This window comes from Oryctolagus cuniculus, chromosome 8 (assembly GCF_964237555.1).
Source record: "Oryctolagus cuniculus chromosome 8, mOryCun1.1, whole genome shotgun sequence".
Taxonomy (NCBI): domain Eukaryota; kingdom Metazoa; phylum Chordata; class Mammalia; order Lagomorpha; family Leporidae; genus Oryctolagus; species Oryctolagus cuniculus.
In genome coordinates this window covers 91,502,684-91,530,104 of record NC_091439.1, presented here as the reverse complement: position 1 = coordinate 91,530,104, position 27,421 = coordinate 91,502,684, and the positions used below count along the sequence as shown (strand labels likewise).

The 27,421-nt window shown below is 41.6% G+C and overlaps 1 protein-coding gene across 6 annotated transcripts in view; it reads left to right on the top strand.

The window, feature by feature from the left end:
* The window catches only part of MTHFD2L (methylenetetrahydrofolate dehydrogenase (NADP+ dependent) 2 like), a 151,372-nt gene that overhangs the window by 115,090 nt on the left and 8,861 nt on the right, over positions 1-27,421 (top strand). For 4 of the 6 annotated variants that reach the window (XM_008267752.4, XM_051819695.2, XM_051819689.2 and 1 more), the window contains one exon: positions 2,905-3,030. The exons of 1 other annotated variant lie outside the window; for it this stretch is intronic. In XM_008267752.4, the coding sequence (XP_008265974.1) occupies positions 2,905-3,030 (126 nt within the window). Of the gene's footprint in view, positions 1-2,904; positions 3,031-27,421 lie in introns of those variants that run through there. One more of the 6 variants, XM_051819693.2, reaches the window with a different exon arrangement.

The following is a 27,421-nucleotide window of genomic DNA, read 5'->3' as shown; positions in this document are numbered from 1 at the left end:
AACAACTGCGATAGCCAGAGCTAGATCAGGCCAAAGCTAACAGCCAAGAACTGTCTGAACCCCTCATATATGTGTCAGGGACTCAAGCACTGGGGACCTTAGCAGGAAGCAGGACCAGTAGTGCAACTGGGACTCTGAACTAGCACTCCAATATGCCATGTGGCATTGCAAGTGGCAATCCCAATGTTTTCATCTTTAAAAAAATACCCTGTAGCCATATTTAATGTGTATTTTCTTTTTCTATTGGAGGACAAGAAACAGGATTTTCTAGCTATCTTTAGAGCAATACACAGTTTTATGTTAGAACTGAAAAAAAAGGACAAAATTCTATATCAAGGATAGCCAAACACGGAAATATGCATTATATAACTAAGGAACCTACCAGATAGCCACATATATATCACTGCAGACAATTTGTCAGCCTTTAATCTTACTATCACTAAAAAAAAAAAGCACACATTTGCATGGATTTAAAATTTCTTGCACCAAAATAAATTTGTACTTTAATTCTATTTTCCATGAACTTTTTGAAATACTAGCATATGTCATAAGGTGACATTTAAACCATCTGGAATAATTAAATGCATTGTTCAAGTGCTAGAATAAGGCCTCTGACAACACAACAGATAGGTTTTCCTCCAAGGGATATAGAATTCGAAAGTGAGAAAATTCAACCAGAGGCATTATGGTAAAGATGCTTGCAAGTTCTTTTATTCTTTTCCCTCTTAAAAAAAATAGTCTCAGGGGCTGGCGCTGTGGCGCACTAGGTTGATCCTCCACCTATGGTGCCAGCATCCCATATGGGTGCTGGTTCTGGTCCTGGTTGCTCTTCTTCCGGTCCGGCTCTCTGCTACGGCCTGGGATGGCAGTGGAGGATGGCCCAAGTGCTTGGCCCCTGTACGTGTGTGGGAGACCCGGGAGAGGCACCTGGCTCCTGGCTTCGGATCGGTGCAGCTCTGGCTGTTGCGGCCATTTGGGGAGTGAACCAACAGAGGGAGGACCTTTCTCTCTGTCTCTCTCTCTCTCTCTCACTGTAACTCTATCTGTCAAATAAATCAATAAAATATTTAAAAAAAAATTAGAGTCTTAGTTCCTTCTGTTGAATCTGAGTGGACTCTGCCACTGCTTGAGCAACAGATTATGACAGAAGTGGCATGCTCTATTCTGGGTCCCAGCCTTAGGAGAGAGGCAGCTTCTCCTTCCTGTGCCTGGGAATGCTCCAGTTCACAGCCTAGGCTGAGCGACCATCCAGTGCGTACATCAAATGCAGCCATGGGAATGAGTGGTTTGGATACTCAGCCTTGTGATGTCTTAAGATGACTCTAGCCTCTAACACCATCTGACTGCAGTTACATGAAAGATCAAAAACCAGATCCATTCATCTGAGCTCAACCAACCCACAAGAACATGAGACATATTAGTAATTTATTATTTAAATCCAGTAAGTTTGTGGATGGCTTATTAAACATTCACTTAAAAAAATGGGAGAATTTGCATTGTTTGATGGTATTGTACTTATAAAAAAGTTTGAAAATAATTATAGGAAATAGATTGTAACATTATGTCGCTCCCCCTCTTCGTGGAGGAACGACACTAAACCCTGCCTAGGCTTCATATCCGAGTCACGGCACCATTATGTCGCTCCCCCTCTTCGTGGAGGAACGACACTAAGCCCTGCCTAGGCTTCATATCCGAGTCACGGCACCATTATGTCGCTCCCCCTCTTCGTGGAGGAACGACACAGGACCCTGCGCTGTTCTTTCGTCTGCTCGGCCCTCCCCGGGTTTGCTGCTGGTTCTTCCCGGGTTGGCTACTGTCCCTTCCACCTCCGTGGAAGGGCAGTTCCCCCTGGCCACATTCCCCACTTCCGCAGGGGAGCGGCACACCGCCGGCCGGCTCTCTCGGGGGCTGCACAGGTGTTCCCCTTAGATGTTCCCCTTAGATGTTCCTGGTGCATGCCGTCTCTCTCCTCCTTTATAGTCCTCCTCCGCCAATCCCAACTCGGCTGCCCACACGCCGAGTACGCTGCTCTCCTCCAATCAGGAGCAAGTCCTACAGTTTATTGGCTGAACTGGAGGCAGCTGTGTAGAAGCTGTTTTCTTCTCTCCCAGCGCCATATTGTGGGAGAGCAGATGTATAGAATAAGTCTTAATTCCAGTAACTTAGTCTAGTCCGAGTTGCTCCCCACACATTATATCTCTATAACCTGATTTTTTTTTTTTTTTTTTTGAGGCAGAGGGACAAGGAAAGGGAGGGAGAGGGAGAGGGAGAGGGGTGGACAAAGAACTCCCATCTGCTGGTTCCTTCCCCCAGATGTGCTGGGTGGAAGCCAGGAGCCAATCTAGGTCTTCCACAAAGGTGTTAGCAAGTCGGTTATTTGAGCCTTACCCACTACCTTGAAGCACTCCGGTGTGGGCCATAGGGATCTTAACCATTATGCCATATGCCCACTTTTCTAGATCTCCCTCTTAAACTGAAATGGAGCAATAATGAGGAGAGCTTACCACACCTTCCACCTTTCAAAGTCACAGACATAATGAATCAAAGAAACCAAGGAAAAAATACCAAAGCTGAAGACGTCACTGCACTTTTGGAGTTGATGAGATGCTACTGCATGTGTGGCACTCTACTGTTTACTGCCTCACCTGGGGATAGGACTTATGATTGTCCTCATCCATGCTGCTCCCTTCCTTCCTTCTTGCTGCCTCCCATTTCCATGTTGCTCTGCTTCACTTCTTTTCACCTCAGCAGGCACCTGTTTCATGTCCATCAGCTTCTGTGCTCTTTCTACCACATGAAGCACAGGATGCTTCTGTAGCAACATTAGCCATTTATACCCTTGTTATACTCAAGGAAATAGTTTAAGTGTTATTCAGAGTGTTTCACTACTCTGTTTTGTTTCAGGTATTCCCAAGTTGATTACATCTGATATGGTTAAAGAAGGTGCTGCTGTAATTGATGTGGGTATCAACTATGTCCATGACCCAGTGACAGGGAAGACAAGAGTAGTTGGAGATGTGGACTTTGAAGGTAATTTCCTTGACTAAGTGAAGGGAACAAAAGATTCTGCCTTACATGCTTTGCTAGTAGAGAGGTCAACTTTCTATTTGGAGTTATTGTTATTAATCATCACCTCTTTGATCACTTATTTCCTTTCTTTACCTGTACTTTCCCTTCTAGTTGTACTGTTGATATTTGATTTCAAGACCTAGTTTCTTATTAATGAAGTTTTAATAAATGAATTATCTGGCCTCATATAGACCGAGGTATTTTGATTTTTTTAAAGTGTCATCTTACTCTACACTTAGTCATCTATGCTGTATACTCAGCCATTCACTCTTAGAGCCAGAAGGTGTCCCCAGGTGTGTTTTTTTTATCCCTGACTATATTTCATATGTAGACAATTATATCAATAATTAAAGCTGACATTCTTCACTTGTGATTTAAAGAGGATGAGGAAGAGCAGTGATGTTAGAATTTCTGTGGCCAATAAAAGACACAAAGTACCCAGTGGGTATTAGTGGGAAAAAAATGAATTCTAACACAGTGACTTCTCTCTACAGTTAAGGAAACTGAAATCCAAGACATGTATGCATCTAGATGCCTGGCCCCTAGCCCAATTTTATTTCCAATATCTTATCAATGCTTACCTGCATCTAGGCTTTCAGTGTAGCCTGGATGTCTCATATGTATAGGAAAGCAGGAACATAGTAAAGTAAGTGGAGACATTGTCAAAGTAGAAATATTTTTAAAGATTTATTTATTTATTTTAAAGGTAAAGCCATAGAGAGAAGATAGATAGGTAGATAGATAGATAGATAGCAAGAGAGAGAGAGAGAGAGAGATCACCCATCTGCTAGCTCACTTCCCAAATGGCCACAAAGACCAGGGCTGGGCCAAGAACCTGGAATTCCATACAGATTTCCCATGTGGATGTCCAGGGCCCAAGTACTTGGGCCATATCATTTGCTGCTTTCCCAGGAGCATTAGCAGGGAGCTGGATTGGAAGTGGATAGCCATATAAACTCATCTCCATACGGGATGCTGGTGTCACAGGCAGCAGCTTGACTGCGCTATAATGCCAACCTAGGATTAGAGATACTTAATGTGTAAAACTGATCATTCTGGCAACAAAAAAGCAAAGCCATATCAAGAACTTCACTAACATGTGCTCATATAGACAAACTAAAAGGAACAGATAATAAATTTCTAATATAATTCCATTTTTAATTTTTTTATTTGAAACCTGTCATCAGTTAATACTCTACCTAAATCCTGGCATGGTGCTGAATGAAACTGAAACTGCAAACAACCTGAAGTGTACCTGGGGTTTTAGTTTAGTATATGTGAGACTCTAGAGTGCATTAGCGACATGATTCAGGTAAGCGATTTGAACCTGGTACTAAAAGAGAAGAAAAACCATCCATATAGTAAGGACACATCCATGTGGGCAATCATGCATTATAGGAATAGGGTGGAAAGTATGAGTGAAGTGGAGCTGGATCTTATTACAGCATACACACTGACCCCCCAGGCCCTTTCTATAAGGTCTCTGACAGAAATGGTACTCTAGCAGGGATGGCTGGCCACATGAACGTGTGTATTTTCATGGATACTGAAGTGTATGCATGCATGTGTGTGCCTGTGTGTGCATGTGTGGTATGCACAAGCTGAAATTCTAAAGAAGTGACCTCATTTCCTCTTTCTTCTTGTATGCATGTTCATTCAATCACTCAAGTAAGATAGCAATAATTTGCTTGAATTTATGAACTCACAATAGACAAGATACATTTCATATTTTAAAAAAGCTTTATCTGTTATTTTTTGCACCATCATTCTGTTTCTTGATCACATTATCATTACTGTGTGTTTAATGCATAATCTCCACACACTTATGATGCAACCAGATGGTACTGGCAGCATAAGATAACCAGCTTGCAGCAAGAAAAGCAGGGGTATTTGCAATTCACAACCTTTTTTTTAAGTAATCCCTAACTCTTTTTTCTTGTGACTTATTTATCAAAAATGCGGAGTTCCCCGTTGCCCCTCTTCCAGGCCAGCTCTCTGCTGTGGCCAGGGAGTGCAGTGGAGGATGGCCCAAGTCCCTGGGCCCTACACCCCATGGGAGACCTGGAGAAGCACCTGGCTCCTGCCATCGGATCAGCGCATTGCACCGGCCGCAGCGTGCTGGCCGCAGTGGCCATTGGAGGGTGAACCAACGGCAAAGGAAGACCTTTCTCTCTGTCTCTCTCTCTCACTGTCCACTCTACCTGTCAAAAAATAAATAAATAAAATAAATAAATAAATAAATGCAGAGTTATAGAAAGAGAGAAGGAAAGATATATATATATATATGTACATATATATGTATATATGTATACACACACACACACACACACAAACACACAGAGAGAGAGAGAGAGAGAGAGAGAGACTGAGATTGAGATTCTATCCATTGCAACAGCCAGGGCTGGGCCAGGCTGAAGCCAGGAACGAGGAGCTTCTTCCAGGTCTTCCATGTTGGTGCATGAGCCCAAGCACTTGGGCCATCTTCTGCTGCTTTTCCAGGTACATTAGCAGGGAGCTGGATTGGTAGTGGAGCAGCCAGGACTCAAACTGGCACCTATGTCTGGGGCTCGCACTGCAGGCTGTGACTTTAACCCACTGCGTCACAGCACGGGCACCAGCTCAAACTTGACTGTGTTTGAGGAATGAGCTTACCCAGAATTTTCTCTCTTAACTCTCCGATTATTTCCCATACTTTCTTATTTTTAAATTTTGTTTTGCTCATAAAGGTATTCTTTTTTAAAAATATTTAATTTATTTATCTGAAGGGCAGAGTGAGAGAAAGAGAAGGGGAGAGAAATTCCATCTTCTGGTTTACTTCCCAAATGATCAACAATGGCCCACGCTGGGTCAGGCTGAAGCCAGGAGCCCTGAGCTCCATCTGGGTCTCCTGCATAGGTAGCAGTCGCCGAAGTACTTGGGCCATCTTCCCCTGCCTTCCCAGGCACATTAACAGGGAGCTGGATGATAAGCAGAACAGCCAGGATTAAACCAGTACTTCTGTTGGATTCCAGTATTGCAGGTAGCACCTTAGCTTACTGGGCCTTGACACCGACCACCATGAAAGTATTAGAAAGCACTTTAAAACAGGCTTTCTCTATGGCTGTGTATGCTTAATAGCACATAAAGATGTACATTTCGGGTTGCAGACAGCCCAACCTGGCAATATTTATTAAATCACATTGTGGGTCTTGTTTACAAGTATATATCAAAATTCTAAAAGGAAATGGCACAGAAAAAAATATAAGAAGAACAGGAAAGAACATTGGACTGGGAGGCGGACGAGGTTATTTTGTACCTAGCACCTTTGTTGGATACCTTCCTGGCCATCTGCATTATCAGTTATACAATAGTGATTGCAATAGTGCCCCCTTATGGTTTCAGTTGCCTGTGCTCAACCACAACATTGAATCATCTCACATCCCAAAAAGAAGGCCTAGTGCAGTCTATAAGGTATTTTGAGAGAAAACACATTAATATAATTTTATTATAATGTTTATATTTTGTTATAAGTTGTTCTTAATACCTCTTTGTACCTCCTTTATAAATTAAACTATTGTAGGTATGTATGTAAAGGGGAAAGGCATAGTTTATTTGGATGCAGTGTTATCTGCAGTTTTGGGCCTCCACTGGGGGTCTTGAAATGTATTCCCCATGAATAACAGGCACAATTGTATATCAGTGTCTCTGTCAATTCTAATATTTTGTACATCTAGAAATTCAACAGAGTGCTACCAAATGATCATGTAAAAATACAGAAACTGGGTCAGTGCTGTGGCATAGAGTATTAAGCTACCACCTGTGATGCTGGAATCTCATGTGGGAGCTGGCTCGAGTCCTGGCTGATCTGCTTCTGATCCAGCTCCCTGCTAATGTCCCTACAAGTCCTTGGGTTCCTGCACCAATGTGGGAGACCAGGGTGAAACTACTGACTACCGGCTTTGGCTTTCACAGCTCTGGCCATTAAGACCATTTGGGAAGTGAACCAGTGGATATAAGATCTCTCTTTCTGTCTCTCCCTCTCCCTGTAACTCTGCCTTTTAAATGAATGAATGAATGAATATTTAAAAAAAAAATCCTGGCTGCCCCACTTCCAATCCAGCTCCCTACTTATGTACCTGTAAAAGCAGCAGATGATTCAATGCACACATGGACCCTTGTACCCATGTGGGAGACCTGGTTGAAGTTCCTGGCTCCCAGCCCTGGCCATTGTAGTCATTTTGAGAGTAAACCAGCAGATAGAAGATTCTCTTTCTCTCTCCCTCCTTTTCTCTCTCCCTAATGTCTCCCTCCTTCTTTATAAGTCTACCTTTCAAATAAATAAATAAATACATTTAAAAAAAACATAGAAACCTTTGGAAGGAAGACCAGTGTTTTCTCATCCTATCATAAAATATGCCCATGCAATCACAAGTATTTCTCCTGCTAACCTGCTGGTTCTTGGAGCCAGAGCACTTGTGACAACCTGGTTTTGGTAAAGAAGCCCTTGCCAGTGAGGCCATGACTCAGCCACCTATAGTAGCAGGCAGGAGATAGGTTTTGACAAGTTGTTCTGCAGGTTGTTCATCAGGACTTCACCTGAGGTGAGAGATGTTCTCCCAACCGAGAGGGAGGAACTTTAATTTGGGTTATGCCACAAAACTCACAGGAAGCATTGGCTGCAAATTGCCACAGAGAAAGGATGGTGCTTTGTGAGTATCGGTGAAAGTTTCACTGAGCTATAGTATAGCCTCCAAGATAAACAAAATGGATGTAGGTAAAATCAAATGTTAAGTAAATTGTCCTTGCTGAAATCTTGGCTCATTAATAAAAGAAACTGGGTGAGCCATTTAGATTGCATTGATGGGAAAGACTTATCCCTGTATGTGAGTAAAGTGGTTTTGATGAAAAGCGGAAGTGACACTGGCAGCAAACTTCCCTGGAAAGGAGTTCTCAGAGATATTTCATGACATTGAAAGGCCTAAGGTTAGAACATTGGAAGCTGATGCAAACCTAGGAAGAAATCTGATAATTTGCCAAGGCCTAGAAAAGATGCTTGCTCTTAATCATAAGTTCTGTGACCAGACAAGCCAAGCACCGTGTATTCTTGAGGGAATTTTTACCAAAGAATAAAACACTTTAATTCTCAGTGTTTTTAATTATGGTGTACTGAATAAATATTAGCTCACCATTTTTAGCTCCCTGTACATTTATTAACCATAGTAAGACTTTTTGTTTGGCTAAAGTATTTAAAGATCATAGAACGAACATAATTTCTCCCATTGATTATCATTTTTTAAAGACTTATTTGTTTGAAAGGCAGAGTTATAGAAAGAGAGGCAGAGACAGAAAGAAACAGATAGATTTTCTGTCTGCTGGTTTAGTCTCCAAATATCCACAACAGCTGGGACTGGTCTAGGCAGAAGCCAGGAACCTGGAACTCTACCCAGGTCTCATGTGTGGATGCAGGAGCCCAAGAACTTGAGCCATCCTCCTTTGCTTCCCCAGGAGCATTAGCAGGGAGCTGAATCAGAAATGAAGCAGCTGGGACTAGAACCAGTGCTCATATAGGGTGCTGGTGTCACAGGAGGTGGCTTAACCTGTGCCACAAACTCACCCTCATCCCTGTTGATTTTAATATTTCTTTTCTCTGTTTCAACTGTCATTAAAACAAATTATTTCTTAATGTGAAAGGTGGAGTTCAGAGACAGAAGGATAGACAGAGAGAGATTTTCCATCCACTTGTTTGCTCCAGACTGGTCACCTTGGCTAGGCTGGACCAGGCCCTTGGGAGAAGCTCCATCCTACTCTCCTACAAGGGTGGCACGGGCCCACACACCTAAGTCATCCTCCGCTGCTTTCTCAGGCTCATTATCAAGGAGCTGGATTGGAAATAAAGCAGCCAGGACTTGAACCAGCACCCGTATGTGATGCGAGCATAGCAAGCAATGGCTTAACCCACTGCAGCACAACATGGGCCTCTCAACTGTCATTTTTATGGTCTCACACTGCTGTGAAATACTGAGTACTGCCTGTGTTTATCTTTTGTCTAGTAAAATTTCATGAAATTAATGGTTTTGTAGTTTAAATTAATATCCAATGCCATAAACACCTCCACTACATGATTGTTCAATTGTGTCTGATCATAACTTCTCACTATTATTATCTATGTAGGTTATTCAGTGTCAGAGATATTGTTTGTGTATCATTTTCATAGAGAATCAAATACGGGTGCATTTTCTCTGTATACACACAAGTTATGGGGTAAACGTTGAGGCATAGAGGATTAAACTGCCACTTGGAAGGATGCCCACATCCCATATTGGAGTGCAGATTGGTGTCCCAGCTACTCCATTTCCAATCCAGCTCCCAGCTCATGTGCCTGGGAAGCACCAAATGAAGACTCAAGTACTCAAGTCCCTGCCACCCACATGGGAGTTCCTGGCTTCCGGTTTTGTCTTGGCCCAGCCCTGTTGTCGTTCAGAGAGTAAACCAGAAAAATGCAAATTCTTTCTCACTGTTTCTCACTCTCTTTCTCTCGGTGGCACTCTGCAAAATAAATAAATAAATAACTTTGTGGTGCACTCAGACACAGGCATCCAATATCAGAACACTGGTTCAAGTCCCATCTGCTCAGCTTCCAGTACAATTTCCTGCTAATGTGTCTGGTCTTCCTGGCTGCAGTCTGGTCCAGCCCTGGCTGTTGTGGCATTTGAGGAGTAAATCAGCAGACAGAAATTCATTCTCTCTCTCTCCCTCTCTCTCTCTCTCTCCCCCCTCCCCTGTTTCTTCCTTTTGAATAAATATCTCCAAAAAAAATGCCATAGCTCTTTAGGTGCTTTATGGAATGAATATGACCTTAGAGTTATTACTAAACTGAAGTGCTATTTTGTTTGTATTAATTATCAATTATAGAGTTCAAGATAAATCATTGTTGCTTCTATTTTCTAACAAATACTTACTATTCCTGTTTGATTCCCTAAACATGCTGCCTGCTTCTGATGCTGACAGGTCAAAAGGAGAAACAGTATTTTTAAAAGCATCTTTGCTAAAATTAGTGTGACTAAGAATTGTGTCTCATTACTAATATCATACTGTGAATAATTTATTTGAAAACAATTAGATTTTTCTACATAGTTAATTAGCAAAGGGACATACCCTTCACCTACAATTTTTTAAGCCATTTTCTGTTTTACATTTAAAAGAAACTCCATACATTTCTGACAAAGCAGCCTGTATTCTCTGTAGATGGTTACATGGTAGAATGGTGAACAACAGCCTAGAAAGCAATCTGTGATCCCCGGTGCAGAAGCTCCTCATGACCCTGCTTTCACCACAGAGGGTTAAAAACAGGTCACCAGATGGGCTTGGTCAGCGGAACCATCTAATTAGTGACTTCCCCTGCTGTAATTCAGTTATCCCAGCTCATGTTGGTGAACTCTCAGACCTCATTAATACTGCATAGGTAACACACAGATGTTTCCATGATCTCTTGGAGCTTTAATAGCTTTGCTTCTGTTTTATGATGCATTCTGCAGGGATGGCAGTGTAATGAAAAGAACTGGAATGTCTGCTCCTTCTTGCCTGCATCTCTTCTCCCTGTCTTCCAACTCTGACTACACCTCTCCACTCATTGGCCTGCACCCGAACAAGGAATATCATGGTGTGGGAAGAACTGCTGGAAAGGAAGCAAAGGGATAGGAAGGAAGAACAGTAGTATAGGCATTTTTCTCAAAGTCAAAATAGGGAAGGTTAATGTCTAACAGAAACTTTCTTCTCTCTGCTGCTTTAAAATTATAAAATAGTAAGCATCCTGTATCAGAGTAGCAGTTCCTCAAGTCCCAGCCACTTGAATCCAGTTTTCCACTAATGCACCTCAGAGGCAGAGGATGATGGCCCAAATGCTTGGGCCCCTGCCACCCACGTGAGAATCTCAGATGGAGTTCCTGGCTCCTGGCTTCATATTGGCTTAGCTCTGGTTATTAGGGGCATTTGGGGAATGAGCTAGCAGATGGAAGATTCTCAATCTCTCTCTCTCTCTCTCTCTCTATCTCTATCTCTATCTCTATCTCTTTCTCTCTGATATCTTTCTTGTTCTCTCTCTTTTTCTCTCTGACACTTTCCTTTTCAAATAAATATGTAAATAAATTTTTAAAAAGTTAAGAGGAAGATGTGATAGCACAGTAATTTAAATCAACTCTTGAGATGCCTGCATCCTACATCAGAATGCTGATTGGAATCCTGGCTACTCCACATTTCTGATCCAGCTTCCTGCTAATGTGCCTGGGAGGCAGCAGATGATGGGCCAAGAATGTGGGTTCCTGCCACGCTAATGGGAGATCTGGATTTTGATCTGACCCAGCCCTGGCTGTGGCAGGCAATTGGGGAGTTAACCAGTGGATGGATGATCTCTTGCCTTGTCTCTCCCTCTTTCTCTGTCACTGTGCTTTTCAAATGAATGAATATTTTTTTTCTAAAGAAATACAGATATAATAATGAATAAATATGCATATACCCGTTAAAATATCAGTGTTTAGTGTTGCAAAAATAAAGGAAGAAAAAGGGGGAATAGAGAATGATAGGGTGGAGTTGCTTAGAGGGAAGCCCAGGAAGGCTCGCTGCTAACCTGAAATGAAGGACAGCGCCATGTGGGAATATGGGGAAACAGTGTTTCAGGCAAATGGAGCAGCAAAGGCAGAGATCTTGGTGTTTTTGAAGATTTGGAGGCGTTGTTACTGGACATAGTAAATAAAGGGGAGAAAGTAGGGCAAAAGTCAAATAAGTAGGAGCAGGAGTGCCACTTCCTATGAAGTATGGAAAGGAAATTGGATTTTAGTCTAAGTGCAATGAGCAGCCATTGATGAATTTGAGACAAAGAAATGACATTTTTTTTCTGATTTAATAGGGTCTTTAATAGGCTACTGAATAACCTACACACCATAGAAGACTAAAGGTATAAATAGGGGTACCTTTTATAAGGCTATTGTAATTATCCAAATAAGAAATGCTGGGGTGTGGACCCAAGTGGTAATGGGTAAAAATGTTCACAGGTGGTTAGATGGTAGATATAATTTAAAAGGAGACTTGTAATGATCAGTTTAATGATATGACAGAAAGAGAAGAATCAAATATGACTCTAAGGGTTTGGGAATAAGCAAGAGTGGAGATGCCAGTTCCAGAATCCTTTTGAGATGAATTTTAGGGACAATGAATTTCACCCAAGTAGGTATACTTGGCAGAGAGTGGACAGAAGAGAAGAAGGGGACTCTTTCAAGGGGGAAGAAACAGATCAAAAGCAGGGAGGAAGAATTACAAAGGCTCTTATGTACTCAATAGTAGGCCCAACAAGGTTTGTAGTGAGCAGGGAAGATGTAGGAGTGGGGAATCTGTTTTCTCCCAAGGATCATGTCAGTTGGGTATTCATTATATCAACCGTGGGCCATACAAAATTATTAACTTAAAAATTGTCCTGGGGCTGGCACTGTGGCACAGCAGGTTAAGCTGCTGTCTAAAGCACTGGCATCCATATGAGTGCTGGTTTGAATCCTGACTGCTTCAGTTCCAATCCAGCTCCCTGCTAATGCACCTGGGAAACCAGTGGAGGATGGCCCAAGTGCTTGGGCCCCTGCATCCATGTAGGAGAGAAAAAGCTCCTGGTTCCTGGCTTCAGCCTGACCTAGCCCTGGTTATTGCGGCCAGCTGGGGAGTGAACCAGTGGATGAAAGATCTCTCTGTCTCTCCCTTTCTCTCTGTAATTCTTTCAAACAAGTAAATAAATAAATCCTTAATAATTTTGTCCTGCTATAGATTTATTGAATTTTGAGTCCCACCTGTGTCCTGGCAGGGCCTGACCAAATGATTTCATTGGCCTTATACAGCCTGTAGACCAGACATTCCCCTACACCAATCACGAATGTGCCCCAAATAGTTGCAGACTTGTCTTGCATTTTTCAGAAGATTTCCTAGTGGGCAAAAATCTCTCTCACAAAGGGGACCCTATAGGCTTCCAGTTGTTCAGAATTGTTCCTCAAAATTCCAACCCATCAGTCAACATGAGGACATAAGAGAATCAGTAATTCCATGGAAGTCTAGTATTAGTCTTCTAAGAAACTACAGTAGATGGAACTAAAAACCCAGGAGTGCTTTTTATGCAGCTTTTCATCTATGCTTTCTCTTCCTGTAGTGCTCTACATTTGAAGCCTCTACCTAGTCTTTTTATATTGTGTCCAATCTGTTATGAAATACTGCTTTGGAGTCCAACTGACTTGGGTTTGAATCCTAGCTCTGTTACTTAAACCAATTATGATCTTAGGTAAATCACTTCACCTCTCTGAGACTCGATTTTATCATCTGAAAAACTGAGATAATACCTATCTTATAAAGTTGTTGTGCAGATGAAATGAAATAATCACCTTACATGAGCTAATTAATGTGTGTAGATTGCTGAGCATAATACCTGGCAGAAAACAATGTGTGTGTGCACATTATTCACCCTTTCTCCCCATCCCTACTGCACTACTAACCCAGAAGTATATACCATCGCTCTTCAATTACAGACATGTTCCTCATTACTTTTCTGGCCTCAGCTCTTGTCTGGTCCTATTTTTTATCCAACTATCATTTGAATTAACTTTAATGATTATGTATCTTCTCCAAACAACCATAGATGGTTTCATCTACTTTATTCATTTTTCTGTTAATCCTATACTGTCTTGTACTTTTATATAGTTGTTCTCTTTCAAATCTTCCAGCCCTGTAAGGGAAATTTCTTTTCTTTTCTTTTCTTTTTTTTTTTTTTTGACAGGCAGAGTGGACAGTGAGAGAGAGAGACAGAGAGAAGGTCTTCCTTTTTTTTTTGCCATTGGTTCACCCTCCATGGCCGCCGTGGCTGGCGCACCGTGCTGATCCGATGGCAGGAGCCAGGTGCTTCTCCTGGTCTCCCATGGGGTACAGGGCCCAAGCACTTGGGCCATCCTCCACTGCACTCCCTGGCCACAGCAGAGAGCTGGCCTGGAAGAGGGGCAACCAGGACAGAATCCAGTGCCCCAACCGGGACTAGAACCTGGTGTGCCGGCGCCGCAAGGCAGAGGATTAGCCTATTGAGCCACGGCGCCGACCGGAAAATTTCTTATACATTTCTTTTGTATCTCCATCCCACACCAAGTCTCAGCATTTTTAGTATGGCCATTTGTATGAATATCTCTATACTAAAAAATATTTAGTATCACTCTTATTTTATAGAAGTAATTCCCTAAAATTGCTTTCATGAGAACACAAGCTCTGACTCAAGGTAGCAGCAAACACAGTATTCGTCTACAACAGCCTACATCCATTAATAATACATCCATTGATTCATTCATTGATTTAATCAGTATGTACTTATTGAGTGCTACTTCATATTAGGCATCAACATAATAGACAAAGTCCATATTTTTCTAGATTATATAAGCCTCTAAACTAAAGTAAGCCACTTTTGGAAGCAACCTGGGTACTACTTATCCCCCATATGTTCTAAAGCACTGGAAAGTAAAAACATATTACTTATTTTCATGGAAACAAGACTGTTTAAAACTGTATCAGGGCCGGCGCCATGGCTCACTTGGTTAATCTGCCACCTGTGGCACCAGCACCCTGGGTTCTAGTCCCGGTTGGGATACCAGGTACTAGTCCCAGTTGCCCCTCTTCCAGTCCAGCTCTCTGCTGTGGCCCGGGAAGGCAGTGGAGGATGGCCCAAGTGCTTGGGTCCCTGCACCCACATGGGAGACTGGGAGGAAGCACCCGGTTCCTGGATTCGGATCAGCGCACAGCACTGGCAGTGGTGGCCATTAGGGGAATGAACTAATGGAAAAAGGAAGACCTTTCTCTCTGTCTCTCACAGTCTATAACTCTCTCCCTATCTTTCTCTCTCACTGTCTTACTCTGTCAAAAATTTAAAAAAAATTAAAAAAACTGTATCAGTTTTTCAGAACAGTTAATCCATGATGCTGTAAAAAAACAAATAACAATGACTGCCTATCCATTCAATTTTTTGTGTTAATGGTTGATCAATTTGACTCAAAATATCAACCTTTTTGTTATAGATGATTTATAAGACAGCCCAGAAGTCTCGTTTTAATATAGTGGAAGACCTAATACTTTAACCCAGAGGTAATTATTTTGAAAAAGTTGATGAAGATTGCAAAAGCCTCTGTGGAGAAGATCCTAACTAATACTGTGGTCCTAGTACTTACACAGAACACTTCATAAAACCATTGGGATCAATGATGGCTACCATGCAGTCCCTCTGCTCACCAAGCTAGTTGTCTCTGTTGTTACAACAACTACAATATGGACAAGATGATCATGGTGAAGCATATGTCTTTAACATCAACTTTCTGAGATATTCTACCCAGTAGCATGCATTTACCTTTGAATGATCTACCTCTATAGAGAACATCTAGAGTTGGCACATAAGAAAATGCATTCACAGAGGAAGGAGGGAAGTGTCTGATGCCTCTGCAAATTTGCATCTTTTTTTGTACTACAATGAGATTTTTTGCAGTTGTTTTTCAGTGCCTCATTTAAAAAATATTATTATTTATTTATTTTTTTTTTTTGACAGAGTGGACAGTGAGAGACAGAGAGACAGAGAGAAAGTTCTTCCTTTGCCGTTGGTTCACCCTCCAATGGCCGCCGTGGCCGGCGTGCTGCGGCCAGCGCACCGCGCTGATCCGATGGCAGGAGCCAGGTACTTATCCTGGTCTCCCATGGGGTGCAGGGCCCAAGGACTTGGGCCATCCTCCACTGCATTCCTGGGCCACAGCAGAGAGCTGGCCTGCAAGAGGAGCAACCAGGACAGAATCCGGTGCCCCGACTGGGACTAGAACCCGGTGTGCCGGCGCCACAAGGCGGAGGATTAGCCTAGTGAGCCGCGGCACAGGCCAAAAATATTATTTATTATTTATTGGAAGACCACACACACACACACACACACACACACTTGGTGGGCAGGGGAGATCTTTCTTCCACTGGTTTATTCCCAAATACCCACAACAGCTGAGGCTGGACCAAGTGGAAAGAGGAGCCAGGAACTCCATCCTAGTCCCCCATGTGTATGGCAGAAAGCTATGTACTTGGGTCATCATCTGCTGCCCTTCCAGGTGTATTAGTAGGAAGCTGAATGGGAAGCAGAGGAGCCAGAAGTGGAATTGCCACTTTAATGTGAGATTCTGGTGTCTAAGAAGTGGCTTACCTCTCTATACTGCCACACCTGCCCAGTGACTCATATTAAAATATAGATATTTATGGGAGGCAATTTTATCTCTTCTTATGTTGGGTTGATTATGGAAGACTACTGAGAACAGGACTCTACCAAGAGATTTGGAGGATTTGCCAAACAGCCTTTCTAGTTTACAGATTTGCTACTCTGATGGGAATTGTCAGTGGCATAAGGAAAACTAATTAGGGAGAGAAGACAAAGGATTGGGAAGGATGACAGGAGTAGATAAAGGGTTTTTTTTAAAGACATTATGAAAGGGAATAAAATTTTATAGTCATTTTCCTGTTTCTCAGTAGAGTTACCAGAATTATCACAGCAGAAATATTGCCTACCAAAGTGGAAATTGGCAATGGTAGCTGACACCATCAAAAGTCAGAAAGAAGCCTTCTCTGAGAGGTCACGGGCAGAGTTTACAAAAAGCAATTTGAAACTTTGATCAGGGGGCCTGTGCTGTGGCATAGCGGGTAAAGCTGCCGCCTGAAGTACTGGCATCCCATATGTGTGCCATTTCAAGTCCGGGCTACTCCACTTCCAATCCAGCTCTCTGCTATGGCCTGGGAAAGCAGTGGAAGATGACCCAAGTTCTTGGGCCCCTGCACCCGTGTGGAAGACCTGGAAGAAGGTCCTAGCTCCTGGCTTCAGATCGGCACAGCTCCAGCAGTTGCAGCCAATTGGGGAGTGAACCAGTGAATGGAAGACCTCTCTCTCTCTCAGCCTCTCCTTCTCTCTGACTTTCAAATAAATAAATAAATCTTTAAAAATTTTTTTTAAAAAAGAAACTTTGATCAGGTGATTGATTTGCTATCTGACCTCATGCAGTGAGGTCTAATTGGCATGAGAGTTTTTGTTTTTAGATATTCACATTTATGATGCAGTTAGCCAGTTATTTATTTGATTTAAAATAAAGGTAACAGAGTCCAAGATCTGGCTTTGTAGCTTAAGCTGCTGCCTGAAATGCCAGCATCCCATGTGCGCACCGGTTCCAGTCCTGGCTGCTCTACCTCTTATCCAGCTCCCTGTAGAGCACCTGGTAAAGCAGTGGAAGATGGCCCAATGTGGGAGACCTGGATGAAGTTACAGGCTTCTAGCTTTGGCATGGCCCAGCCCCAGCCATTGTGGCCATTTGGGGAGTAAACCAGCAGGTGGAAGATCTCTCTCTCCTCCTTCCTTCCTTCCTTCTTTCTTTCCTTCCTTCCTTCCTTCCTTCCTTCCTTCCTTCCTTCCTTCCTTCCTTCCTCTCTCTCTCTCTTTCTTTCTCTCTCTCTCTCTCTCTCTCTCTCTCTGTGTGTGTGTGTGTATGTGTGTGACTCTGCCTTTCAAATAAATAAATCTTTAAAAATAAAATAAAAGCAACAACAACAACAAAAACTGAGCCACCCTACAGATTCCAGTTGCAAAGGAAATACTTCAGGGAAGTCCTCGTAAATACAGTTCACCGTCTAATAAAGTCACCACAACTGGCATACACATGTAAATGGGAGTCTTATTCTCATCTACCCATGAGTACAGCAGTCCTCTCTGTCCTACTACGGCCCACAGGAAGCTGTGATAATGAGCATCTTGATATAGAATGTGTAGAAAACTTGGGGCAACCTCAGCAGTCAGACAACCAGACACAAATTTAGGGGAAGTGTAGTAAATTGTCTCTGGATATCCTGGCCCCTTGCAACTGTGAAGAGTTCACTTATTCAGAAACAGTTTGCTCTCTCTGGTTCATCATGCCTTTAAGTGTCATTTTTCTGTCAACCATATGAGGAAGTGGAATATTTTCTGTGTTACCTCCTGAGCCAGACAATTTTCCAGTCCTACACCATTCAGGTTTTTCTGGTTGTTATTCCTGTACTTCATTTTCCTCAAGCTTGTCTCCCCTTCATTATGGTGCATATGTCTGAGAGGCTATGCACTTAGAAGCATGGGAAAGTCCTCCAAGCATTTAATTTAGACAATTACATATGTACACTGGCAGCTGAAATTCACAAGAGAGAAGCAATATTCTGCTGCCTTGTCCCAGACACACGATCATCTTCTTCCTTTCAGGGGAGGTGGTTGTCACATTTGTTAGAAATTACTTTTTGCATGGTTGGAAATCTGACATGGACCACAGAATGCTTCTTTAAAAGTGACAGAGAATCTGACAAAATAGAAAGAAAAATGGAACAGCCTTATAAGAGACTTTCTGTCCAAAAAATAGGTTTATAGGACACAAGAATATTTACCTTTGCCTGAATATGCAGTTTCCAAAGTATAGTAGCAAAATTAATTCTGTTTACATATGTCTGAAAATCACTGCTGGGGATCTGTGAAGTAATATATAATGTACTGAAGTCAGAACATTATCTATCAAGGGATTAGAGGCATTAAAAAGTATTTTAGATGAGACTTTGGATTATTAAAGGGCCAGGCCCTGGGAACCTGGAAATATAAGTTTGCAGAGGAAGCCATGGCACAGAACACATAAACAGAGTACCCTGTTAGGAAGCATGGATTGCCAAAAGCTTAGTCATGCATTTTTTTTTAAGATTTACTTATTTATTTGAAAGAGTTAGAAAGAGAGAGAGAGAGAATCTTCCATCTGCTCAATCATTCCCCAAATGGTCTCACCCAAAGCCGGGAACCAGGAGCTTCCTCTGGGTTCCCACATGGGTGGCAGAGGCCCAACAGTTGGATCATCTTCCACTGCTTTCCCCAGGCTGTTAGCAGGGAGCTGGATCAGAAGTGCATCACCTATACACAAACCTGCACTCCTATGGATTGCCAGTGTCACAGGTGATGGGTTAACCCACTACGTCACAACACAGGCTGCTCTTTTATTCTTACTTAGGTTGTTAAAAGTGATCTTAACACCCCTGAGGTTACTGCTAGCATCCTTCACAAGTGACCTGTCCATATCATGTGACCATATGTCATCTTTGGGTTGGGGGGGCATACACATATACTGGACCCCTACTTCCTTCCATCATCCCTATCATTGCCTCAAAGGTTAAATGTGACATAAGTTTTGCTCCACACCTATTGATCTTATCTTGATATTGAAAAATGGTTATTTGTAGGTAGAAATATTATAAATGATGTGAAGCTAAGCCTGTTCTTCCTTTTTGAAATCTGCAGATAATAGCAGAAAAAAAAAATAGTCCCCCATATAAGAGGTCTTCAAACAGTTTGGAAACCTGAAATTGAAAGACAAATTTATTTTTGTGGTAAAATTTCTTGAAGTCCATGCAAAGTTTTTTCATAATACACAGTTTCCATGAACTTTGTAAGACTCCCTTTATGGTGGGCTAAAGGGAACATTGAAGAATGGATATGCATTCCAGGCTGGAAGAGGATTTCTCAGGTAATAATTTATTGACTTGCAAGAATCTGAAACTATGAAATGTGAGATGAAAATTATTCTGTACCTTACAAAACTAGCCATCCCTTAGTATGTAAATAGTCAAATTCTTTTGCAGAAGCCTTTCTTAAAATCTGATTCACCTTGAACACAGTAACCCCAGCTACCATTACCCAACCTAAATGACCTACACCCTCTCCTCAGAGTCGTTCAGCCTGGGACCACCACATTCCTAGCTTCATGTCTTTCTTCTCCCTGTGTTCATCATATGATTTTGTCATAATGAACTTCTTTTTTTTAATTTTTTTAACTTTTATTTAATGAATATAAATTTCCAAAGTACAGAATATTGATTACAATGGCTTCCCCCCCATAACGTCCCTCCCACCCGCAACCCTCCCCTTTCCCACTCCCTCTCCCCTTCCATTCACATCAAGATTCATTTTCGTTTCTCTTTATATACAGAAGATCAGTTTAGCATACATCAAGTAAAGATTTCAACAGTTTGCTCCCACACAGAAACATAAAGTGAAAAATACTGTTTGAGTACTAGTTCTAGCATTGAATCTCAATGTACAGCACACTAAGGCCAAAGATCCTACATGAGGAGTAAGTGCACAGTGACTCCTGTTGTTGACTTAACAAAGGGACACTCTTGTTTATGGCCTCAGTAATCACCCTAGGCTCTTGTCCTGAGCTGCCAAGGCTATGGAAGCCCCCTGAGTTCACTGACTCTGATCATTTTTAGACAAGGCCATGGTCAAAGTGGAAGTTCTCTCCTCCCTTCAGAGAAAGGTACCTCCTTCTTTGATGACCCATTCTTTCCACTGGGATCTCACTCACGGAGATCTTTCATTTAGGTTTCTTTTCCCCCAGAGTGTCTTGGCTTTCCATGCCTGAAATACTCTCATGGGCATTTCAGCCGGATCCGCATGCCTTAAGGGCTGATTATGAGGCCAGAGTGCTGTTAGGACATTTGCCATTCTATGGGTCTGCTGTGTATCTCACTTCCCATGTTGGATCATTCTCTCCCTTTTTGATTCTATCAGCTAGTATTTGCAGACACTATTCTTGTTTATGTGATCCCTTTGGGTCTTAGTCCTATCATTATGATCAATTGTGAACAGAAATTGATCACTGGGACTAGTGAGCTGGCATTGGTACATGCCACCTTGATGGGATTAAATTGGAGTCCCCTGGTATGTTTCTAACTCTACTGTTTGAGGTAAGTCAGCTTGAGCATGTCCCGAATTGCACATCTTTTCCCTCTCTTATTCCCACTCTTATATTTAACAGCAGTCACTTTTCAGTTAAGTTTCAGCACTTAAGAAGAATTTTGTATTGATCACAGTATTCAACCAAAAGTATTAAGTAGAACAAACAAAAAAAAAATACTAAGAGGGATAACATATTAAGCTGCTCATCAACAGTCAGGGTGAGGGCTGATCAAGTCACCGTTTCTCACAGTGTTCATTTCACTTTAACAGGTTTCCTTTTTGGTGCTCAATTAGTTGTCACCTATCAAGGAGAACAAGTGGTATTTTTCCCTTTGGGATTGGCTTATTTCACTCAACATAATGTTTTCCAAATTCCTAACAGGGATCACTTTTCAGTTAAAATTTAAACACCTAAGAATAATTGTGTGTTAATTACAGAGTTCAACCAATGGTACTAGAACAAAAAAAATACTAAAATGGATAAAGTATTACATTGTACATCAACCGTCAGGACAAGAGCTGATCAAGTCACTGTTTCTCATAGTGTCCATTTCACTTCAACAAGTTTCCCCTTTGGTGCTCAGTTAGTTGTCGCCAATCAGGGAGAACATATGATATTTGTCCCTTTGGGACTGGCTTAATTCACTCAGCATGATGTTTTCCAGATTCCTGCATCTTGTTGCAAATGACTGGGTTTCGTTGGTTTTGACTGCTGTATAGTATTCTATAGAGTACATGTCCCATAATTTCTTTTTCCAGTCTACTGTTGATGGGCATTTGGGTTGGTTCCAGGTCTTAGCTATTGTGAATTGAGCTGCAATAAACATTAATGTGCAGACTGCTTTTTTGTTTGCCAATTTAATTTCCTTTGGGTAAATTCCAAGGAGTGGGATGGCTGGTTGAATGGTAGGGTTATATTCAGGTTTCTGAGGAATCTCCAGACTGACTTCCATAGTGGCTTAACCAGTTTGCATTCCCACCAACAGTGGGTTAGTGTCCCTTTTTCCCTACATCCTCTCCAGCATCTATTGTTGGTAAATTTCTGAATGTGAGCCATTCTAACTGGGGTGAGGTGGAACCTCATTGTGGTTTTGATTTGCATTTCCCTGATTGCTAGTGATCTTGAACATTTTTTCATGTGTCTGTTGGCCATTTGGATTTCCTCTTTTGAAAAATGTCTATTGAGGTCCTTGGCGATCTCTTAAGTGGGTTGTTTGTTTTGCTGTTGTGGAGTTTCTTGATTTCTTTATAGATTCTGGTTATCAACCCTTTATCAGTTGCATAGTTTGCAAATATATTTTCCCATTCTGTCGGTAGTCTCTTCACTCTCCTGACTGTTTCTTTTGCAGTACAGAAACTTCTCAATTTGACGCAATCCCAAATGTTAATTTTGACTTTGACTGCCTGTGCTTCTGGGGTGTTTTCCAAGAAGTCATTTCTGGTACCTATATCTTGCAGGGTTTCTCCAATGCTCTCTAATAATTTGATGGTGTCAGGTCATAGATTTAAGTCTTTAATCCATGTTGAGTGGATTTTTGTGTAAGGTGAAAGGTAGGGGTCTTGCTTCATGATTCTGCACGTGGAAATCCAATTTTCCCAGCACCATTTATTGAATAGACTGTCCTTACTCCAGGGATTGGTTTTGGACCCTTGATCAAATATGAGTTGGCTGTAGATGTTTGGATTGATTACTGGTGTTTCAATTCTGTTCCATTGGTCTATCCATCTGTATCTGTACCAGTACCATGCTGTTTTGATTACAACTACCCTGTAGTATGTCCTGAAATCTGGTATTGTGATGCCTCCAGCTTCGTTTTTGTTGTACAAGATTGCTTTAGCTATTCGAGGTCTCCTGTATCTCCAAATGAATTTCAGCATCATTTTTTCTAGATCTGAGAAGAAGGTCTTCGGTATCTTGATTGGTATTGCTTTGAATCTATAAATTGCTTTTGGGAGAATGGAAATTTTGATGATATTGAGTCTTCCAATCCATGAGCATGGAAGATTTTTCCATTTCTTGGTATCCTCTTCTATTTCTTTCTTTAAGGTTTTGTAATTTTCATCGTAGAGATCTTTAACGTCCTTGGTTAAGTTTATTCCAAGGTATTTGATTGTTTTTGTAGCTATTGTGAATGGGATTGATCTTAGAAGTTCTTGCTCAGCCATGGCATTGTCTGTGTATACAAAGGCTGTTGATTTTTGTGCATTGATTTTATACCCTGCTACTTTGCCAAAATCTTCTATGAGTTCCAATAGTCTCTTAGTAGAGTTCTTTGGGTCCCCTAAATAAAGAATCATATCATCTGCAAGAGGGATAGTTTGAGTTCTTCCTTCCCAATTTGCATCCATTTAATTTCTTTTTCTTGCCTAATAGCTCTGGCTAGAACCTCCAGAAGTATATTGAATAGCAGTGGTGAGAGTGGACATCCCTGTCTGGTCCCAGATCTCAGTGGAAATGCTTCCAACTTTTCCCCATTCAATAGGATGTTGGCTGTGGGTTTTTCATAGATTGCTTTGATTGTATTGAGGAATGTTCCTTCCAAACCCAGTTTGCTTAGAGTTTTCATCATGAACGTGTGTTGTATTTTATCAAATGCTTTCTCAGCATCTATTGAGATAATCATATGGTTTTTCTTCTGCAGTCTGTTAATGTGGTGTATCACATTGATTGTTTTGCGCACATTAAACCATCCCTGCATACCAGGGATAAATCCCACTTGGTCTGGGTGGATGATCTTTCTGATGTGTTGTTGCATTCTATTGGCGAGAATTTTATTGAGGATTTTTGCATCTATGTTCATCAGGGATATTGGTCTGTAATTCTCTTTCAGTGCTGCATCTTTCTCTGGCTTAGGAATTAAGGTGATGCTGGCTTCATAGAAAGAATTTGCGAGGATTCCCTCTTCTTCGATTGTTCTGAATAGTTTGAGAAGATTTGGAGTTAGTTCTTCTTTAAATGTCTGGTAGAATTCATCAGTGAATCCATCTGGTCCTGGGCTTTTCTTTGTTGGGAGGGCCTTTATTACTGTTTCAATTTCTGTCTCAGTTATGGGTCTGTTTAGGTTTTCGATGTCTTCCTGGTTCAATTTAGGTAGGTTGCATGTGTCCAGGAATCTATCCATTTCTGATAGGTTTCCCTGTTTGCTGGCATACAAGTCCTTGTAGTAATTTCTGATGATTCTTTTTATTTCTGTGGTGTCTGTTGTTACATTTCCTTTTTCATCTCTGATTTTATTGATTTGGGTCTTTTCTCTTCTTTTTTTAGTTAGTTGGGCCAATGGGGTGTCAATTTTGTTTATTTTTTCAAAAAACCAGCTCCTCATTTGGCTGATTTTTTGTAATGTTTTTCTTGATTCAATCCTGTTGATTTCTTCTCTGATTTTAATTATTTCTCTTCTCCTACTAGATTTGGGTCTGGTTTGCTGCAGTTTTTCTAGATCCTTGAGATGCGTTGAAAGCTCATCTATTTGGTGCCTTTCCAATTTCTTGATGTAGGCACCTATTGATATAAACTTTCCTCTTAACACTGCTTTTGCTGCGTCCCATAAGTTTTGGTATGTTGTGCTGTTATCCTCGTTTACTTCCAGAAAATTTTTGATTTCTCTTTTAATTTCTTCTATGACCCTTTGTTCATTCAGGAGCATGTTGTTCAATCTCCATGTGTTTGCATATGCTCTAGGGATTCCTGAGTTGCTAATTTCCAACTTCATTCCTTTATGGTCTGAGAAGCTGCATGGTATGATTCTAATTCTTTTGAATTTGCTGAGACTTGCTTTATGGCCTAGTATGTGGTCAATCCTAGAGAAGGTTCCATGTACTGCTGAGAAGAATGTAAAATCTTTAGCTGTAGGATTGAAAGTTCTGTATATATCTGTTAGATCCATTTGGGCTATAGTGTCATTTAAATCTACTGTATCCTTGTTGATTTTCTGTCCTGTTGATCTGTCTATTTCTGAGAGTGGAGTATTGAAGTCCCCCAGTACTATTGTATTGGGGTCTAAGTCTCCCTTGAATTCCCTTAACAAATCTTTTAGATAAACCGGTGCCCTGTAATTAGGTGCATATACATTGATAATTGTTATATCTTCCTGTTGAATTGATCCCTTAATCATTATATAGTGTCCCTCTTTGTCTCTCTTAACAGTTTTTGTGGTAAAGTTTATGTTGTCCAATATTAAGATGGCTACACCCGCTCTTTTTTCATTTCTGTTGGCATGGTATATCTTTTTCCAGCCTTTCACTTTCAGTCTGTATGGATCTTTGTTGGAAAGATGTGTTTCTTGTAAGCAGCAAATAGATGGGTTTTGTTCCTTAACCCAATCAGCCAATCTGTGTCTTTTAACTGGACAGTTCAGGCCATTCATGTTCAATGTGACTAATGATAAGTGGTAACTTTGCCCTGCCATTTGCCAAAGATAAGTTCTAATATATGCTTTGAATTCCCTGTGATCTTTTGCTGTGAGGTTTCCTTCCTTTACCTTCTTTCATATTGATGACCGTGTTTCTGTGTTTCTGTGTGTAACACATCTTTAAGCATCTTTTGCAGGGCTGGACGAGTGGCGACAAATTCTTTCAATTTCTCTTTGCTATGAAAAGTCTTTATTTCACCTTCAATCACAAATGATAGCTTTGCAGGATATAATATTCTGGGCTGGCAGTTTTTCTCTCTTAGTACCTGGGCTATATCTCTCCATTCCCTCCTAGCTTGTAGGGTTTCTGATGAGAAGTCAGCTGTGAGTCTGATTGGAGATCCTCTGAGAGTAATCTGACGTTTCTCTCTTGCACATTTTAGGATCTTTTCTTTATGTTTCACTGTGGAGAGTTTAATTACAACGTGAGGATCTCTTTTGGTCATGTTTATCAGGGGTTCTGAGAGCTTCCTGTACTAGGATGTCTCTGTCCTTCTCCAAACCTGGGAAATTTTCTGCTAATATCTCACTAAAAAGGCCTTCTAATCCTTTCTCCCTCTCCATGCCTTCAGGAACTCCTAGAACCCGAATGTTGGTTTTTTTAATAGTATCCTGAAGATTCCTGACAATATGTTTTAGATTTCTAATTTCCTCTTCTTTTCTTTAGTCTGACTGTATCCTTTCCTGTTCTCTGTCTTCTAAGTCCGATATTCTCTCTTCTGCTTCACCCATTCTGTTTGTAAGGCTCTCTATTGTGTTTTTCATTTGATCTATTGAATTCTTCACTTCATTATGATTTCTCGTCACTATCACAGTTTCCTGTTGTACTAGTTGTTTCGTTTCATTTTGATTCCTCCTTAATATTTCATTTTCACGAGAGAGATTTTCTATCTTGTCCATTAAGGATTTCTGTAGTTCAAGAATTTGTTTTTGAGAACTTCTTAATGTTCTTATCAATTTTTTGAGATCTGCTTCTTGCATTTCTTCTATGTCATCATCTTCATAATCTTGAATTGGGGTGTCTTTTTCATTTGGGGGCGTCATGGTGACTTCCTTGTTTTTATTACCTCGGTTTTTGCGTTTGTTATTTGGCATATTGGAGATATTTGGTTTCTTCACTGTGGTGCTTTTTCTTGTTATACTATGACTCTAGATTAAGTGGACTGTCTGTTTTTGATGGAGCCTTAGAGGCTTGAGATGGGTGTGGCCTGAGAGCTCTGTTTGGTGTGCCAAAGGTGACACTCCCAGGTTAGGCGTGGTAGATCTCTCTCTCTCTCTCTCTCTTTCTTTCTTTGATTCAAAAGGGAAGTAATTCCACACAGCTGAACGAAGTTGGAGGTAGTTAGCAGGCAAATGATATACCCACAGGAGCCAGAGATCAGAAGCTCTTTCCCAAGGACCACACAGGGAATCTGTTCTGCCCTCAGGGTGGGCTCAGATTCTCCTTCAGTCTCCCACTGGGTTGCCAAAGTTACGGAATTGTAGCGTCTCTGGAGAGTACTCACGTGAATTCCGTGAGTTCTCTCCCCCACCGTCTCTTTTTTCACAGTCTCAGTTCAGTAGCACCACAAATTTTCTAGGTCCTAATCTCCTGTTAATTCGCCCCGCCCAGAGTCAGGTTTTTCTGCTAGGCTCAGGGCCGGTGCAGACCTGAGGTCGCTCTGCTTATGACATATGTCCAAGATGGCACCTGCTCTTTGTCTTGCTCGCCCTTGAGAGGTGAGCGGAGAGAGAGAAACCCGTGTCCATACCAGTCACCTTTTTTTTTTCTCTCTCTCTCTTCCAGTTAGCCTGGTTAACTTTTCCCCCCTGGGGGTCGTTCCCTCTAGTCTCCTCTCTCTGCTTGCCTGCCGGTGTCTCGGGCTATTGAGGTTTGGCTCACCTCGCGTTCCAGCGCTGGTGTGCTGAGTCTGCCACTGGTGTCCCGATCTGTGGGCTCCCACGCTCTCCATGCAGGTCCACTGTGAATCACGCATTCCGGAAGAGTTTCTTCTGCTGTTTCCTCCCCTACTCTTCCTTGAATCTGCAGTATCTCCACTTTTATTAAACTGTCTCTCCCGGACTATCAGTGTGCTCCCTTCCTATTCTGCCATCTTGCCTCCATAATGAACTTCTTTAAGCACCTCCATTACATCCGATTTCATTGTCAAGTCTGAACAAT